This window comes from Chrysochloris asiatica, unplaced genomic scaffold, assembly GCF_000296735.1.
Source record: "Chrysochloris asiatica unplaced genomic scaffold, ChrAsi1.0 scaffold00306, whole genome shotgun sequence".
Taxonomy (NCBI): domain Eukaryota; kingdom Metazoa; phylum Chordata; class Mammalia; order Afrosoricida; family Chrysochloridae; genus Chrysochloris; species Chrysochloris asiatica.
Window position 1 is genome coordinate 1554444 of NW_006408824.1, and position 18937 is coordinate 1573380.

General features: G+C 47.6%; 3 protein-coding genes across 3 annotated transcripts in view; all 3 read right to left on the reverse strand.

The window, feature by feature from the left end:
* Nucleotides 1–548, reverse strand: part of LOC102818730 (D-dopachrome decarboxylase-like) — a 3012-nt gene extending 2464 nt beyond the window's left edge. Inside the window, exons 1-2 of the mRNA XM_006874930.1 lie at nucleotides 441–548; nucleotides 46–221 (exon numbers count right to left, since the gene is read on the reverse strand). Coding sequence (XP_006874992.1) covers nucleotides 46–221; nucleotides 441–548 — 284 coding nt within the window. The remainder of the gene's footprint in view (nucleotides 1–45; nucleotides 222–440) is intronic.
* Nucleotides 549–3531: 2983 nt separating this feature from the next.
* Nucleotides 3532–13946, reverse strand: LOC102819098 (glutathione S-transferase theta-1-like). The gene is made up of 5 exons (XM_006874931.1): nucleotides 13835–13946; nucleotides 11687–11774; nucleotides 10943–11093; nucleotides 4040–4216; nucleotides 3532–3726 (listed from the first exon to the last, which is right to left on the reverse strand). The coding sequence occupies exons 1-5, from the start codon at nucleotides 13944–13946 to the stop codon at nucleotides 3532–3534; spliced, it is 723 nt and encodes a 240-aa protein (XP_006874993.1).
* Nucleotides 13947–16140: 2194 nt separating this feature from the next.
* Nucleotides 16141–18937, reverse strand: part of LOC102819475 (glutathione S-transferase theta-1-like) — a 14187-nt gene continuing 11390 nt past the window's right edge. Inside the window, exons 4-5 of the mRNA XM_006874932.1 lie at nucleotides 16511–16687; nucleotides 16141–16335 (exon numbers count right to left, since the gene is read on the reverse strand). Of these exons, the coding sequence (XP_006874994.1) occupies nucleotides 16141–16335; nucleotides 16511–16687 (372 nt within the window). The remainder of the gene's footprint in view (nucleotides 16336–16510; nucleotides 16688–18937) is intronic.

Consider the following 18937-nt stretch of genomic DNA (forward strand, 5'->3'; position numbering starts at 1 on the left):
ACCACCACCACCACCACCACCACCACCACCACCACCACTACGCACCGGTCCTGGTCTAGGGCCAACTCTTTGGTGAGGGCATCGAAGAAGCGGGCGCTGTGACTGCGATTCTCCTCGGCTGTGCCCACCACACCAATGGAGGACACCAACAGCTGCGCACAGGGCTCCGTAGAGCCGTTCACGGCCATGGCCAGGCCCGGCCTCACGGTCACGTTCACGCGCTGCAATTGAGGGTCACAAAAGTCCGTATCCCCTTTAGTCGGGGCGTGCAAGGGGCCCTAAGCTGGGGGACGGGCCAGCGTCCACGGAGGACACGTCGGGGTCACAGCCAAGAAGGGTGACCCAGGGCGGGAAGAGGGTGGGGGATGGGGTCCCAGGGCCGGCAGGCGAGGATACAGTGAGGGAGAGAGACATCAATGCCCCTGCCCACCGCCGCTCACCTCCACAGGTTTGCCCAGGATGGCGGCGGTAGCGGCGCAGAGCCGTTTCTCCAATCCCGCGGGCACACGGTCAGCGGGCAGGTTCGTGTCCAGCTCCACGAACGGCATGTCGCCAAGCCCGGCTGAGAAGGAATCTGCAGAACCGCTCTGAGTTCCAGAGGGTCGCGAACAGAAGGCGTGGTGGGGCGCAAAGGAAACCGGGCTCCTCATTGGCTGAGCGACACACCCCCATTGGCCATCACGTGCTCTGGCGCTGATTTCAGGAAGTCCCGTAACTCCGCCCCGCGGTCTCAACCCCACCCCCATTTCCACACACCCCACACACACCCCCATCGCGGATCTAGCAGGCTAATGTAGTCCCTAGCTTCTGGCTTTGTTGTTGTTGTTATGTGCCCTGGAGTTGGTTCCGACTCAGTGACCCTGCACAGGATTTCCGAGGCTGTTAATCTTTACGGGAGCAGAACGCCTCATCTTTCTGGCTTTGGGGCACTAATAATGTCGGGGTACTAATAATGTCCGGTTCCTATTCACCCAACACACACCTACATACTTGTATAGTCCTTTCCCATCACCACAAGGGTTTAGAATACTTTTTCATGCGAAAGTTGGACAATGAATAAGGAAGACTTGACAAGATTTGATGCATTTGAGTTACCGTGTTGGCAACGACTATTGAAAGTACCATGGACTGCCAGAATAACAAATCTGTCTTGGAGGAAGTACAGCTAGAATACCCCTTAGAAGCCAGGATAGTGAGACGTCATCTCTCATTTGGGGCATGTTTTCAGGAGGGACCTTACGCATAACAGAATGAAACACGACCTGGTCCTACACTATCCTCGGAATCTTTGTTATTCTTGAACCCATTGTTGCTGCCACTGTGCCGATCCATCTCATTGGGGGTCTTCCCCTTTCTAGCCAACCCTTCACTTTACCAAGTATGATGTCCTTCTCCAGGGACTGCAAAGTATGAGAGAAAAAGTCTGGCCATCCTGGCTTCTACGGAACATCTGACTGTACTTCTTCCAACACAGATTTGTTTGTTCTTCTGGCAGTCCATGGTACCTTGAATTCTCTTCTCGAACACCGTAACCCAAGTGCATCAACTCTTCTATGGTTTTCCTTATTCAGTGTCCAGCTTTTACATGCATATGAGGCTACTGAAAATACCACAGCTTAGGTCAGGGGCACCTGAGTCCTCAAATTGACATCTTTACTCTTGAGAGGTCTTGTGCAGCAGATTTGCCCAATGCAATATGTTATTTGACTTCTTGACTGCTGCTTCCTTGAGTGTTGATGGCGGACTCAAGCAAAATGAAGTCTTCAACAACTTCAATATTTTCTCCATTTATCATGATGATATTTACTGCTCTATTGATTAAGATTTTTGTTTTCTTTGCAGTAAGGTGCAACCCATACCTAAGGCTGTGGTCTTTGATCTTCATCAATGAGTATTTTAAGACCTCTTCGCTTTCAGCAAGCAAGGTTCTGCATATCTCAGGTTGTTAATGAGTCTTCCTGCCATCTTTATGCCACATTTTTATTCATATAATCCATCTTCTCAGATTATTTATTCAGCAAATAGATTGAATAAATATGATGAAAAAATATAACCCTGATGCACACCTTTCCTAATTTTAAACCATTCAGTGTCCCCTCATTAGCACAATTAAGTATTACAGAATACCCATTCTCCAAAATGTTGTCCATAACTTGTCATAATCCACACAATCAAAGGCCTTTGCGTAGTTAATAAAGCACAGGTAAACATCTGTCTGGTACACTCTGCTTTTAGCCAAGATCCATCTGACATCAACAATGGTATCAACTTATTCCACGTCCTCATCTGAAACTAGCTTGAACTTCTGGCAGTTTCTGTCAATGTACTGTTACAGCCAGTTTTAAATTATCTTTAGCAAAATTTTACTTGCACATGATATTAATGATATTGTCTGGTGATTTCCACATTCCATTGGGTCACCTTTCTTTGGAATGGGCAAAAATATGGATCTCTCCTTCTTCCTAGTCCGTCTTAATCTGGAAGCTCAGCTGAAACCTGTCCACCATGGGTGACCCTGCTGGTATTCAAAATATCAGTGATATGACCAGTGATCATAGCAATATGCAAGATACCATAGTACAACAAACTGACAGACAAGTAGTGGTGGTAAAGTAGAGGATCAGCGAAAAAGAAGGTCCTCAGCAGGATGGATTGATACAGTGGCAGCAACAACGGGCTCAAACATAGCAATGATTATGAGGATGGTACAGGACTGGACAGTATTTGATTCTGATATATACAGGGTTACTAGGAGTCAGAATGACTCAGCACCTAAAATCAACCACCACATTGTACTCTGTATAATTGTGCCTATACAAGGATCCTCCAAGGAAGTAGGTGGGCAAAGACGCTGTCTGTGTTCATGATACTTTCCCATTAGCACTTTATTAGGTGACTCAGATATCAGGGGGCTTGGAAAACAAGACTGGAAGCTAGTGATAGTCCTGAGGAGAGAGGGCGGGAACAGACTGAAAGTCTGGGGCCTAGAGGAGGGCCTGGAGAAGATAGTAGGTATGGTTACAAGTAGGCACAGGACAGAAAATAAGTAGCCTGGGATGTCCCTCCCCACAGGGAGCTTCTAAACCCAGTCTTTTATCCCACCTGTGGGAGGAAAGAGACCTCTGAGACCAAGGATCACTCAAAAACACGGGGAACTGGGTTAGTGGAGGCTTGTATGTTGAATAGAACTTCCAGTCTAAGACAGACTAGAGAAAAAGTCCCAGCAATCTACTTTGGGAAATCAGTCAATAAAAATTCTATGGGTCACAGGGTCTTATCCATTGTGCATGGGGTTCCCATGAAATGCAGGCAAAACTCAAGAGCAGCTAACCACAATGAGGTCACATGGAAGCTGATGTGGAGGGGTGGTGATGGGAGTGGGGAGAAAAGAAAAAACAAACTTGGAGAAAAGTGTGGACAAAAAAACAGGCAGGCGTGTCTTACTCCCAGCCAAGAAGAGCCAGGCAGCCCCATCTTTTTATTGTGACCACATGGACCCTCTACAGGTGGCCTTGCAGACCCAGTCATCACTCACTGCAACAGCACTTGTACCAGGGGTCTCAGCTTCTGCTTTATGGAAGGATCCGCAGGAGGAAGGTCCTTGGCCTTCAGAATGAGAGCGTGGGCCTCCTGGAAGAGCTCCTCCCCCACCTCAGCCTCCACACGCAGGCGCCAGGCATCCAGCTTGGGTCTGCCTTCAAAGATGCGGCAGCCAGCACTGACAGGCTGGGAGGAGAGGGAACAGAGCAGAGGGATTGGATGCAGCCACACAGACAACAGGCCAGCTTCATGGGTTCCCCCAATGAACTTTTTCCACATCTACTATGTGTGAGGGGCCGATGGTCCCCTCTTAGAGGACATTGGGGGAGCTCTTCTATGTCCTTCTGAGGTGGGTGGGGAAGTTCTATTTTACAATTAAGAACACTGAGGCTCAGAGAGGTATAGTGACTTGTGCAGGGTCCCACAGTGAGAAAATTGGGACATCAACTCCCAGCCAGGACACACCACTGCCCTGTGGATACCCACCCACAGCACTCACATGCATCAGCTCCGTAATGGCTACCAAGTCAGCCACGGAGATGTGAGGCCCAGCAAGGAAGGCCTTGTCCTGCAGAAACTTGTCCTGGAGCAACTGCAGACACCTGTCCAGCTTGGCCAGAGTGGCTGCCAGCATCTCAGGGGGCACTGGCTCACCCAGAAACACAGGGAACATCACCTGGTGGATGGGCAGACAGAGTGAGGGGTCAGGTATCTGCCCAGAGCCCAGTGGGGTTCACACCTCATCTGATCCATCAAACCAAGCCTTTGGCCATCTTTTCACACCCTCCATCTACCCCTTCCATCACAGGTCTCTTATCTACAGAGAGATATGGCAACAACTTACACCTCCCCACTGGGTACTCATGCAGCATGGCCAGTGGAATACTTTTGCAATCCCAATCTACCTGCATCCTCTCCCTGCATACAACCTCCTATAGCTCTCTACTGCTCTCTCACAACAAAGGCTTCAGTGAGAAAGCAACTATCATTCTCTGCCCACTTTGCAACAGGCTTTTCAAGCATGAACACAACGCCCCCACTGGAATCTGGTTAAAGTAGAGCTTCTCCATCAGTGAGTCTGGGTTAGGTCCGAGTCTGCATTTCCAACAAGGTTCCTGTGCTGCTGCTACAGCTGTTGCTGCTGCTACTACACTGAGAACCACACTTTGAATAGCAGGCATCCTGGGAGAACAGATGGTCAAAAGGTTGGAGGTTCAAGTCTGCCTAGAATTGTCTTAGAAAAAAGACCTGGTCATCTACTTCCAATAAACAAAACAACCAAATCCACTGCCTTCGAGTCTATTCCAACTCACTGCCACCCTCTAGGGTTTCTGAGGCTATAAATCCTTATGGACAAAGACTGTCTCATCTTTCTTCCTTAGAGTGGCTGGTGGGTTCAACCCCCTGAATGCTTAAACCACTATGCCAGAAAAATTAGCTAGAAAACTCTATGGAGACTTCCAGGGCAGAAAAGCCAAGTAAGTAAAGCCCTAGGCAGACCCTTGCAACAAAGGCATGGAAGCTAAGTAAACAGATACAGATGGTGATCTTGGAGCTCTGAGCTTCAGAAGATAGGACAAAGAGGTGGATTTAGCGCCAGCTGGAAGAGGAAGCAGAACAGGAACAGCAAGAAAGAAGGAAAGCGGGTGGACTGGGGGCTGGCGTGCAGTGGCATGGTCATCCTAAGCTCTTGCAAGTGGTTGTAGCTAAAGCAGCCTGCCAGTACAGGCCACCGCTAGAGGTTGGTGGCAAGGGAGTGTGGTTCTTCCTTATTCCCATACCCTCCTGGCAGTCAGAGGGGTGGCCAATTCCCACCCTGAACAACCCAGCAACCAGTCACACCCCCTTCCTGTGTAGCATCTGCTCTACCTAGGGTTGGGTACTGGGCACACCATCCCTGCTTCGGAAAGGCATGAACTACACTGCATAAGCAACTAACAGAGAACTGAATGACACATTTCCAGTCTCTCTCACATCAACCAGGAGACAGGTGGTGAGTGCTGGAGAACTTAACAACATACGATCATCAATTAAATATAAATAATGTTTTGGAGAAATTAGACCGAGATTTCAACATTTCAACTTACATGACCAAATAAAACAGAGTGCCTCAAACAAGTGACCAAAGTACAGATTCAGAAAATTTAATACCAGAAATGGTATCACGACAACTTGATAAGGAATGTAAAAGAATTATATTTAGGTACTGTCAACAGTGAGAAAACTGCAGATGAAATGAAAGATAACATAGACAAAATTATAGAAGAATTCAGGAAACAAACTGACAAAATAAATGAAAAATGGGAAACCATACAAAAACAGCAATTAGGAAGTCATGAGATTAATACTGTTGTTGGGTGCCATCAAGTCGGTACTGACCCATAGCGACTTTATGCACAGCAGAACGAAACACTACCCAATCCTGGGCCAACCTCACTAATGTTGCCACGCTTGAGTCCATCAATGCTGCCACTTGGCCAATCCATCTCATTGGAAGTCTTCCTCTTTTTCTCTGACCCTCCACCTTCCCAAACATGATATCCTTCCCCAGTGAAAGTCCTTCCTGACTATACATCCGAAGTATGAAAGATGAAGTTTGGCCATCTTGGCCTCCAAGGAACACTCTGGCTGTACTTCTTCCAAAACAGATCTATTGGTTCTTTTGGCAGCCCATGGTACTTTCAATATTCTCCTCCAACACCATAACTCAAAAGCATCAATCATAATTTAAAAGCATCAATTCTTCTACTGTCTTCCTTAATAGCTGTCCAGCATTCACAAGCATATGAGGTTATTGAAAATACCACGGCTTGGGTCAGGTGCACCTTAGTCCTCAAGCTGACATCTTTGCTCTTCAATACTTTAAAAAGGTTTTGTGCAGCAGATTTGACTAATGCAACTCGTCATTTGATTTCTTGACTGCTGCTTCCGTGAGTGTTGATAGTTGATCCAAGAAGAATGAAGTCCTTGACAACTTCAATCTTTTCTCCATTGATAAGAATGTTGTTTATTGGTCCAGTGGTGAGGATTTATGTTTACTTTACATTGAGATGTAATCCATACCGAAGGCTGTACTCTTTGGTCTTCATCAGTAAATGTTGTAAGCCCTCTTCACTTTCAGCAAGCAAGGTTGTATCATCTGCATATCACAAGTTGTTAATGAGCCTTCCTCCAATCCTGATGCCATGTTTTTCTTCATATAACCCAGCTTCTTGGATTATTTGCTCAGCACACAGGTTGAATAGTATGATGAAAGAATACAACCTTGTCACACACCTTTCTTAATTTTAAAACATTCAGTGTTCCCATGTTCTGTTTGAACAACTGCTTCTTGGTCCAGGTACAGAATTCTCATGAGCACAATTAAGTGTTCCGGAATACTCATACTTCACAATGTTGTCCATAGCTTGTCATTATCCACACAATTAAAAGCCTTTGCATAATCAATAAAGCACAGGTAAACATCTTTCTGATATTCTCTGCTTTCAACCAAGATCCATCGGACATCAGCAATGATATCCCTCGTTCCATGGTGTCTTCTGAATCCAGCTTGAACCTCTGGAAGTTCTCTATCAATGTATGATTGTAGCAGTTTCTGTATTACCTTTAGCAAAACTTTACTCGCATGGGATATCAAAGAAATTGTCCGATGATTTCCGCATTCCATTGGATCACCTCTCTTTGAAATGGGCACAAATACGGATCTCTTCCAATCAGTCAGCCAGATAGTTATCTTCCAAATTTCTTGGCAGAGATGAGTGAGTGCCTCCTGTGCTGCCTTACTTTCTTGAAAGATTTCAATTTTTATTCCATCAATTCCTGATGCCTTGTTCTTTGCCAATTCCTTCAATGCACCTTGAACTTCCTCCTGCAGTCAGTATCAAAGATTAATATTAAGACTTCAAAAATATATTGAAAGGGCAGAAGTAGAATTGACTCCATGGACGCCAAATGACTGATTTTGAAGATAGTCTCTCAATATGAATATGCTAGAGGAACAATTAGAAAATAATACTTTAAAAATTCAAAGAAAGCAAAAGATGTATGTGGGACACTATTAAGAAGAATATATGTGATTGGAGTTCCAGAACACGAAGAGAAAAAAACAAACAAACAAAAACTACAGAGAAAACTGTCCAACAAATGTTGGGGAAAAAAAACTACTTCCTAACATCAAGAATAAGGAGCTCTTCTAGCGTAATGGTTACGAATAGGGCTGTAAACCTTAAGGTCAGCAGTTCGAAACTACCAGCTGTTCCGCGGGAGAAGGATGAGGCTTTCTGCGCCCAGACAGATTTACAGCCTCGGAAACCCTATATAGTGTTGCTATGAGTCGGAACCGACTCCACCACCACCAACATCATAAATGATGAGAAAATAGACATTCAAGAAGCCGAATGAACTCCAAAAGAAAACCACCAAAACATTAGATAATCAAAATTATATTTTCAAAGGCAAGCTTCTTCTCCGAGAAAACACCAAATGGCTGGTGACGCTGGTGCAGCAGGAGGGCCTGGAGGCGAGAACCCACGGTGGCTTCGGCAGTTGTCAGTGCGTCATGGCCGTGGTCAGCTGCTCACGGAGGCAAAGCCAAGGACAAAGTGTGGCTCCCTGTCACCAAGCTGGGTTATCTCATCAAGGACATGAAAATCAAGTCCCTGGAGGAAATTTACCTTTTCTCCTTGCCCATCAAGGAGTCTGAAATCATTGACTTCTTTCTGGGAATGTCCCTCAAGGACGAGATTTTGAAGATCATGCCTGTGCAGAAACAGACGTGCCCTGGCCAGCTGGCCAGGTTCAAGGCATTTGTCCCCATTGGGGACTACAATGGCCATGTTGGCCTAGGCATCAAGTATTCCAAGGAGGTGGCCACAGTCATCCTCAGGGCCATCATCTTGGCCATGCTGTCCATCGTCCATGCGGCATGGCCACTACGACTCTGTCCTGGTGCATCTCATACCCACGTCCAGAGGTACTGGCATCATTTCAGCCCCTGTGTCCAAGAAGCTGCTGCTGATGGCTTATATGGATGATTGCTACACCTCAGCTAGGGGCTGCACTGCCACCATGAGCAACTTCGCCAAGGCCACGTTTGATGCCATCTCCAAGACCTACCAACTATCTCACCCCTGACCTCTGGAAAGAGACTATGTTCACAAAGTCTCCCAACTAGGAGTTCACTGATCACCTTGTAAAGTCTCCTTGCAGAGGACCGAGGTTCCAGCCGTGGCCACCACATAGTGGTTTTGATGAAAGAAAAATAAAAGTGAATTCAACCTGAACCCCCTTCCAAGACTAAGACTCAATGGGAATACACGCTGTGATTGGTGACCACGCTCGACACCGATAAGGGGAAGTGAGGGAAAAACAGCAATGAAGCGGTGAGCTAAGCCCTACAACGTTCAATAGACTTCTATGAACCCGGGTGAAGACCTGGTTGGCCAGCAGTGTGGCAAGACCTGGGGACTCTTGGGCCCAGAGTCAGTGACATAGCCACAGAGGACTAGAGTGGAGAGTGAAGCGTCCAGCTGATAAGAAGAGAGGGCATATGCATAAGAACACCCACACTTGCAGATAATACCCACTTATCCTGGCTTCAGTGACTGGATGATCAGAGCTCAACCAGAAGTAAAAAGAAGAGAGAAAGAAAAAAAAGTATTCTCATACAATTTGATGAACTTGACCTACACCTATGGAAGCAGTAGCTCAAAAGAGGGAACAAGTCCTTACAGCAAGAATCATTCCCACCCCCTCCACACACAGAGTAGACAGGGATGGGCAACTTGGACATTGGCTACCCAAAATGGGGGTGGGGGACTACAAAGGCAAGAAGTGACTGGCTTACAAGCTTTCAAGAGGGAACCTAGATCCAGAGGGCCTGGAGGAAGGTAGAATCTGCAGTAAGTAGTATTCAATCTGACTAGGCGGGGCTGATGCAATGAAATGCAGATGGGTCTCTTGTGATACAATAGTGATTAACTGTTATCAGGACTGATTGTGAGGGTCGGAAATGTAAAGGCAGACGTTTCACAGCAAGGAGAGGAGTGATTAACTTTTCAGTCTAGAAGCGGAAGTCCCTAGGACCATCAAGGGAGAAAAGCAGAGAGCAGGACCCTACCCAGAGAAGCAGTGATGTCTGAAATGGAGCCAAAGATGATGATGTGGAGCGATGGAGCAGCTGGAGACTTTAGATCCAGAGAGGGAGAGCGACTGTGTGCTGAAGACCTGGGGGTATGGGGAAGGATTGCATGGAGGGGATTATAACCATGGCAATGAGGCAATATACAATAGAATGAATGTAAAACTAATGTTCTCCCATGTAAACTATCACATAATTCACAATAAAACATTTAAGGAAAAAAAAAAAAGGGAATTCAGCCTGGAAAAAACAAACAACCAAAGGCAAGGAAAAACTCCTGAGAGCAGCTCAGGATAAACAAAAAGTTACCTACAAGGGAGAACTAATAAGACTAAGTTCTGATTTCTCAGCAGAAACCATGCAGGCAAGAAGACAATGGGATGACATATAAAACTCTGAAATAAAAAATAACTGCCAACCAAGAATTATATACTCAGCAAAAGTGTCCATCAAATATGACAGCAAAATCAGTATATTTTCAAATAAACATAGATTAAAAGAATTTGTAAACTCCAGACCAACCTTACAAAAAAATACTAAAGGGAGTTCCTTAACAGAGAACCAACTAGAGCAAACAACAACCTGAGATTAACATACATGAAAATATTGCCCAGAACTCAACCCAGATATGGAAGTATTCAAAGGAAAGCACGTCTACAAGACTGAAAATAGGAAACCAGAGCTACCAACTGCAACAACAGACAATAATAACAAAGTAAAAAGAGGGGATAACATAGTTACAGAACTTCTAAATAAAGAAGAAATCAAGTAGATTTCAAGAAAAATTTAAATAAATTAAAATAAACCTAGCTGTAACCCTAAAACTAGACCAAGCCTTTCTCCTATTTCTAGCCCAATCTCTACTCCTAACATTAACCCTAGTTCTAACCATAACCATAACACAAAACGCCTAGTCTAGACCTACCCATAGTCCTAACCTAACTCCTTACTCCTACTTCTGCACGCGCGCGCGCGCGCGCACACACACACACACACACACACACACACACACACCCTCCGTGGAGCATACTTCTAATCTAAAAAACGAAGTTTTTTTTATCTCCCTCAAAACACAGTAATCCTAGACAGCCTGGATTGTGCAAAAGGATTAATTACCCACAGTCAAGAATCACCTTGGGGCAGTGCCTCCCCTCTGGATAAACAAGGTGGCAATCTTGGCACTCTAAGGTTTGGTGGTTCTAAGATCTCATGTGTGATGGATAGTTTTCTAGAGATAGTTTTCAAGTTGTTCCCTAGCCTCACCTTCTGCCACAGGGCACGGGTACAGCTGTACCGCAGGGCTGTGTGCTGCCACGCCAGGTACTCATCCACACGGGCACGGGTCTGCAGGTCCTGGGGATACCAGTGGTCTGGGGTCTGGTACTTGCGACTCAGATACAGCAGGATGGCCACACTGGAGGATATGGCAAGCAATGAGGCCTAATCTTTCTCATGCAGAACAGCTGGCAGATTTGAATTGCTGACCTTTTGGTAAGCAGTCCAATGCCAAGCCCACAGTGCTAACCAGCACTCCTTCTCAACTCTCCAAGAGGATCAAAAATCACAACTGCCCCACAGGACTGGCAGGAACGGCAGTAGATCTAAAGCACCTGTTTTACAACCAAAACCCAAACCAGTTAACGTCAAGGCCTTTCTCCTGAGGGGTCTCTGAATGGACTTGAACCTCCAACCTTTTGGTTGGCAGCTTCACAATCACCACTTGACCACCCCAGTACTCCTGGTCCTGCCACTACTGTTACTTAGGGCTCCCCTTCCAGGCCTGGAGGCAGGCTGGGCCCTGTGATTGTGTTCAAGTCCCTGCCCCTCTCTGGGCCTCAGTTTCCCCAGGAATATACAGCAGGAATGTCCTGCCAACCTTGGGCACCTTTGCCCGCTCCCCACCTATGGCACAGGTGGTTGGGCATACCAGCCTTAATCCAAGCTGTCAACAGGAGACAGATGACCACTGGCCCACCAAACCAGGCAACAGCCCAGAGCCCTGGTTACCTCTCAGCCAAGGTAAAGTCCCCGTCCTTCAAGGCTGGCACCTGTCTCATGGGGTTCACCTGGGCGAAGGCATCGCTGTGGTGCTGGCCTGTGAGGAAGCCCAGTAAGGTGTGTGGGAGGAGAGCCCTGAGACCTCTGTGGCCTCTGACCAACTCCAACCAACACCCAAGCACCCACTTTCTGAGGGGCCTGTCCAGGTAGGTTATCAAGGAAGAGAAGGTAACTGTACAGGATCAAAATGTGATTGCACCAGAGGCCTACCCTTCTAAATCCCATGCACTCGGAGCTAGGCCAGGCAGGATTGCAATGCAGGACTGGCCTTTTCATCCCAGAAAGCTCTCTTAAGAGTGTGTGTGTGTGTGTGTGTGTGTGTGTGTGTGTGTGTGTGTGTGTGAGGGGTGGTGTCATACATAGTTAAAGGCTTCAGGAGCTCCGAGGTTGCAGTTGGGGAAGTACGGGGGTGGGGGGTGGGGGGGCGGAAGGAGGTAGTGGATGTTCTGTCCAATCCCAGGCACCTCTGCGGAAAGGATTAGCTGGGTGGAGGAGGCAGGACCCTATGCCATTCCATGTGTGTCAGACACCTTCCTTGGCCTCTAGGCTTGTCCTCTCCAGTCCATCAGCCATCCCAGGCCCTCCTGATCAGCCTGGGGGACTAGCCCACTACCCCACAACTCCAACCACACCTGCTGTCCACCCCTCTCCATTAGCAACCAGCAGCCATCCTTCCTGTGCCAAACGCTCAAGGCTTCTCCCAGAGGCCCTGACCTAGCCAACCCAAGGGAGGGTCCCTGGCCTGACTCACCTCTGCATAGCCCCAGTGCAGGTCAGGGATACACTACATGTCCCAGTTAATGTGTGTGAAGTCAGAACACCCAGCGGTCTCACTAAGGACAGGCTCTGCCCAGCCCCTGCCCCACCAAGGGCTGGGAAGGTCAGAGCAAGTAGCCTGGACTGGAACATCAGCGGTGAAAGGGCTCCACAAGCTGGATTTTCTCTGGATTTCCTGACCAATTACAGCCCTTCCCTCCTCCCGTTGTGTCTCCAGGCCAACCAGGCCAGTCACTCAGAGTGCCTGGCCCCACTGCCCCAACCAGGGGCTTCCAGAGGCCTCAGGGCCCTCAGCCTCCAGGGAGCCAGCAGCCCTTCCAACTGATAGGCTCCTCTGTGATCAACATGAAGCCAGAAACAAGGAAAAGAACAGCAAAAGAAAGACAGGCAAGAAGAAAAAATGTAAAGGGCCTAGACAGATAGGATCAAAGAGGAGGACATCCTCCCTCACCCCCCAGAAGGATGGTGATAAGGGGGCCCTTGTGTGCTTGGAACAACCCTCTCTTGCCCAGAGGTGGAGACACTAAAGACATGGGGCTCATATGCCAACAGGGAAATGAGGAGTCAACTTCATTCACTGCTGTCTCCATGTCGGAGTGTTGAGGGTACCCCAACCATAATCTCATTGCTTCCCTCCTGGCCTCCCACCCACTTGCTGCCTTCAACCTGCTGTGCTCCCTCTTAACCTGTATATATACACTTATTTTTTAAACTTTTTATTGTGAGTTGAGTGAAAGTTTACAGAGCAGATAAGTTTTCTATTCAACAATTCTGATCCATTTTGTTTCATGTCACACTGACTTCCATCCTCACAATGTGATCGTTTAGCCCACTTTCTCCCATTTCCCATTTCTCCTTCTTTCCTACACCTCCCTACCTTCTTTACTTTGTTCATGGGCAAATGCTGCCAAATGGTTGATGATTCTAAGGCGTGCCGTCGAGCCGGTTCCGACCCATAGCGACCCTGTATAGGGTTTTCCGAGAAGCCACTGTGAGATTGAACCACCGACCTTTAGGTTCAAACCGATTTTTCAGTCAAGCGGATTAACCCACAGCGCTACACCAGGACTCCAGGCAAGGGTTGATAAGTACCGAAGAGTCGGAAACGACTCATAGTGACCCTGCACAGGGTTTCCGAGGCTGCAAATCTTTACAGAAGTAGATAGCCTCATCCTTCTCCCGCGGAACAGCTGGGAGTTTCGAACTGCCGATCTTAAAGTTAGCAGCCCGATTCGTAACCACTATGCTACCAGAGCTCCTTGGCCCTTTTAAAATAACCACTGAAGAGCGGAAGCGGTCCGCTTGCACACGCGGGCCCACCTTTGAGCAGCTCCACTGTGCGCAGCTCGAAGGGGATACGGTTCCTCTTGGCGAAGATGTAAACGGCGCGACAGGGTTGGGACAGCAGGTCCAGAAAGAGCTCCAGACCCATGGCGGGCGTCGGAGGGTGACCACCGTTTAGCCGAAACAGCGGAGACACGAACTGCGCAGGAACTGCAACTCCACGGAACCACACCCACCCTCCCACCCCCGCGCACAGTTCTCCGCCCTGCTCTGGGCACGTTCCCCCCAGCCCATTGGCCGGTCCCCAGTACTTTGGGCCAATCGCAGCACTCACGACCCGCCTTGCCACTCCGGGGGCTGGGCTAGGGGGTCGCGGCCAGACCTGGGGGATCAGGGAGACCTGGACTCTATGATCTCAATACCAAGTCCTGACTCTTCTCCAGACTTCCGTGTCACCTCGGTCACATAGGGCAGAGGTCATGGTCATGGGTGTTAGGGTTATACCCCTTAACCAAGTATAGGAGTTCTGGTGTGGCACTGCAGGATAATGCGCTGGACTGCAGTCAGTTTGAACCACAAGGTCGGGGGTTCAAACTCACCAGCTGCTCCTCAGAAACACTATACAGGTCGCTATGAGTCGGAACCGACTCGACGGCAGTTAACAACAACAACCAGGTATAAATACACCTTAGACTGTGAGCACAGCAAGATGCTGCTGCTATGGTATGTTGGTATTCTTTTTCTCTTTTATACTATAATATTACTTATTATAGTATATAATATTATAGTACTACATACTATAGTATTACACCTGGTGTGGCGCTGTGGGTTGATGCGCCAGACTGTAAAGCCGTTTGAACTGAACTGCAAGGTTGGTGGTTCAAGCTCAGGAGCTGCTCCTCGGAAACCCTATACAGGGTCGCTATGGGTCGGTGTCGACTCAACGGCACTTAACAACGACAGCAATTACATATTATATACTATGACTTTCTAGTCTTCTGTAGCCCTACCCAATATCAGTGGGGAACAGTGCTGTGAGGTCGCTAAAAGCACCTCCAGAACAGATCTTCGAAGAACAAGGAGCTGCCTACCTTCTGCCTCAGTCAGTTCCCAACCAGAGAGGAAGGGTTTCAGGTTGCTCAGGGAAAACAAAGGGAGGAGGAGGCCCGCCAATGGAGGCGGGGAAGGGTGTCTGTGCATCCTCAGAGGTAACGCCCACAGCTTGGCAGGAGTGCACTGCCTCACCCCCATCCTTAGGATCATATTCCCTACACCCAGCTAATCACTCCCAAGAACCATACTAAAGCCTCGTGGGCCCAACAGGTGTGCTTGGGACTGGAGTCCTGGTGTGGCACTGTGGGTTAATGCACTGGACTGCAAGGTCGGCGGTTCAAACTCACCAGATGCTCCTCAGAAACCCTATATAGGGTCGCTATGAGTCGGAAGCGACTCTATGGCACTTAACAATAACAATGGCAATGCCCTTCACCAGGGCCAAATCCCCATAAATGCTATAGTGCTCCCACTCCCTAAGACAGCTTTCTGGAGTAAGAAGATCCTGTTCCCAAACCAAAGATTCAGAGGCAGCTACTTGACCAAATTGTTTACTGAGAAAGGTGAAACCAGCTTTGCAACCCTCACTTCCTGCATGCTTCTCACTTAAGGCTTAGTCTCCATTTCTTCAGTGGTCTTTGTCCAAATGTCTGCAATATCAAACCTCCCTTCCTCTTTGGATGCCCTCCCAGCCAACCTTGGCTAGCAGCCAAGACATTATTTCAAAAATGCAACCTAAGCATACCATCACTGCTTCCAGCTTCCAACCAGGAGCATTCAAGGCCTTGCATGACAAGAGACCAAATCCTTAGCACACATGCTGAACTCTTGAGTGAGGAGAGTCCTTCATGCCAAAGAGCCATGTCCTGGAGGCCAGCTCAGCCAACTGATGACCACCGCACTTACAGCTTACCCTATGGATGCCGGCAAACTCCAGTGTGGCTGATAGGTCACTTTTACCAAATGACTAAAAGGCCATGTTCACTCGAGGCTATCTTCAGGGGAAAGTCAACCCACAGTGCCTAAGGAAAGGATGTGCCTTTTGAATAGAGACCAAGACCTGGGACCAGGCAGGAAGACCATCAAATAAATTACACAATGGAGTGAGACAGTCACAAACTCAGGTTTATTACCAGAACTTACAGAGCAGTAATGAAAGGAGCTGGGCTCTAGCTATGTGTTGTGGCTTCTTTTTTTAAGCAGCAGTGGGAGAGGTGGGGGTGGGGGAGCACCCAGGTAAGAAGCCAGGTGCTCACTGGAAGTGTTGCACCAATGGCTAAGAGCTGAGCTCACTGGATCATGCTCAGTACCCTAGGCATCAGCTTCTGCTTTGAGGTGGGGTCCGCAGGTGGTGTGTCCTTGACCTTCAGGATGACTTCATGGGCCTCATTAAAGAGATCCTCCCCCACCGCTGCCTCTATACGTTGGCGCCACGCAGCCAGCCTGGGTCGGCCTTCGAAGACCTGGTAGCCAGTGCCCACAGGCTGTAGGGAGAGGGGTGGTAGAAGAGGCCATGGGCAGCCAGCATCTGCCTGGCCTTGGGAATACAGAGTTCTAGAAGGGGTCTCCATGCAACAGTACAATCCTACAGCAGGCAGGGGAAGCAAGAGCAAGCCTTCAGTGATCATCTTGGATCTCCACTCTGCCCACAGCACTCACATGCATCAGCTCTGTGATGGCCATCAGGTCAGCCAGGGAGATGTGGGGCCCAGTGAGGAAGGGCTTGTCCTGCAAGAACTTGTCCTCGAGCAGCTGCAGGGTTACCTCCAACTCAGCCAGTGTGGCCGCCAGTGTCTCAGGGGGCACCGGCTCACTCAAGAAGATAGGGATCATCACCTAGCGGGTGGGCAGACAAAGAAGGAATTGGTGAGCCAGCCCAGCCTTGGAGGCAGGAAGGTAAGACCCCTTAAAAGCTACTCCTAGTTCCATGCACCTGTCTTCCAACACTTAAGAATCAACACTCAATCCCAAAGGGTGGTCACAACAACAAAGAAATTGTTTGATTTTTGTTCTCTACTACCGCTTTTTCACATTAAAAAAAAAAAAAAAAAGGCAAGATGGCAGATTAGGCAAACACACTTCACTAACTTTTTAGTTTACAACAAAGATATGAGAGACTAAGTGAAACTGACTGATGAAAATCCTGAAACCATGAACTTCAGAGGAAAAGTTAGAGAAGTGGATTGAGTGCTTGCTGGGAGGAGAATCTGAGCAGAACAGACAGAGGAGACTGACTGGTGAACACCCAATCAGACGTGGAACATCTTGAAGTTTGTGAGCAGTTTTGGTGACAGAAGATGGCCTGGTAGAGCAGATTCACACAGGTGATAGAAAAGGTGTGATCCCTTCTTTTTTCCCATGCTCCCCTGGTGACCAGAGTTGTGGCCAGCTCCCATACTCATCCACCCACAATATCAGCCCTGCTCTCCAGGAGTTGGAAGCCACATGGTTGGGAGCCATATCAGTGTGAAGCAGGGGCCTTCTATGCCACTTTGGTACTTGGATTCAGGCAGGCTCAGCTCCAAACCTACAGAACTCACAAAGTTACCAGATCAGCATTTTTTTTTCAGGTGCCATCGAGTCGGAACCGACTCATAGTGACCCCATGCACAGCAAAACGAAACAATGTCCAATCCTGGGCCAACCTCACTACCGCTGCCACACTTGAGTCCATCAATGCTGCCACCTGGCCAATCCATCTCCTTGGGGGTCTTCCTCTTTTTCTCTGACTCTGCATCTTACCAAGCACGATATCCTTCTTCAGCGACTGTTCCTTCCTGACAATATGTCCAAAGTATGAGAGATGAAGTTTAGCATCTTGGCCTCCAAGGAGCACTCTGGCTGCACTTTTTCCAAAACAGATCTATTGGTTCTTTTGGCAGTCCATGGCACTTTTAGTATTCTCTTCCAACACCACAATACAAAGGCATCAATTCTTCTACGATCTTCCTTATTCACTGTCCAGCTTTTGCATCCATATGAGGTTATTGAAAATACCATGGCTTGGGTCAGGCGTACCTTAGTCCTCAAGCTGACATCTTTGCTCTTCAACACTTAAAAAGTTCCTGGGCAGCAGATTTGCATAATGCAATACGTTGTCTGATCTTTTGACTGCTGCTTCAGTTTTTATTCCAACAATTCCTGGTGCCTTGTTCTTTGCCAGTTCCTTTCCTCCCTGAGTATCATTGGCTCTTCATATGCTACCTCTTGAAATGGTTGAACATCAACCATTTCCTTTTGGTACAGTGACTCTGCACATTCCTTCCATCTTCTCTTGATGCATTCTGCATCATTCAATAATTTGCCCAGAGAATCTTTCAATAACAAAAGTTAAGGCTTGAATTTTTTCTTCAGTTCCCCCAGCTTGAGAAATGCTGACTGTGTTCTTCCTTTTTGGTTTTCTAAGTCCAAATCATTGCATGTTTTATTATAGTTTTTGGCTTTATCTTCTCGAGCTGATCTTTGAAATTTTCTGTTCAGCTCTTGGACCTCCTCATTTCTTCCATTTGCTTTAGCATCTCTACGCTGGAGAGCAAGTTTCAGAGTCTCTTCTGACATCCATTTTGACCTTTTCCTTTCTTGTCTTATTAATGACTTTTTGCTCTCTTCACATATGATGTTCTTTTTTTTTTTTTTTTTTGGTTCTTTAAGAAAATTTATTTGTACCTCTAGAGCAGAAATAGGTAAGTCTGTGCAAACAATACTTTAGTGAAATGCATCCTCGTACCACACCCTTTTCAATATAGGCTTGTGGTTGCAACATTACTCCCGGATTTTCAAACTGCAGGCACTCTGGATACTTCTGCTACTCTGCTTTGGCCTTCATTGCTGCTTCCTCTCTCAGACGAGCTTTCTTTTCTAAATTCATGCTTGTTAACGACTCATTTCTTCTGACAGCCTTCTTTCTCTCAATCACCATGAAAATGCATCCTGCCACTGTCAGGGCGATCATTAGATAGCTGATCTTCACCCGGATCTTGTTCTTTGCAGCGGTGGGCAGACAAAGAAGGAATTGGTGAGCCAGCCCAGCCTTGGAGGCAGGAAGGTAAGACCCCTTAAAAGCTACTCCTAGTTCCATGCACCTGT

Coding starts and splice junctions, on each gene's coding strand:
- LOC102819098 (XM_006874931.1), bottom strand. CDS start 13,946: ATGGGTCTGGAGCTCTTTCTGGACCTGCTGTCCCAACCCTGTCGCGCC. Junction 11,775..13,834: donor CACAGTGGAGCTGCTCAAAG/GTGGGCCCGCGT, acceptor GCTTCCTCACAG/GCCAGCACCACAGCGATGCC. Junction 3,727..4,039: donor CCATTACGGAGCTGATGCAT/GTGAGTGCTGTG, acceptor CTCTCCTCCCAG/CCTGTCAGTGCTGGCTGCCG.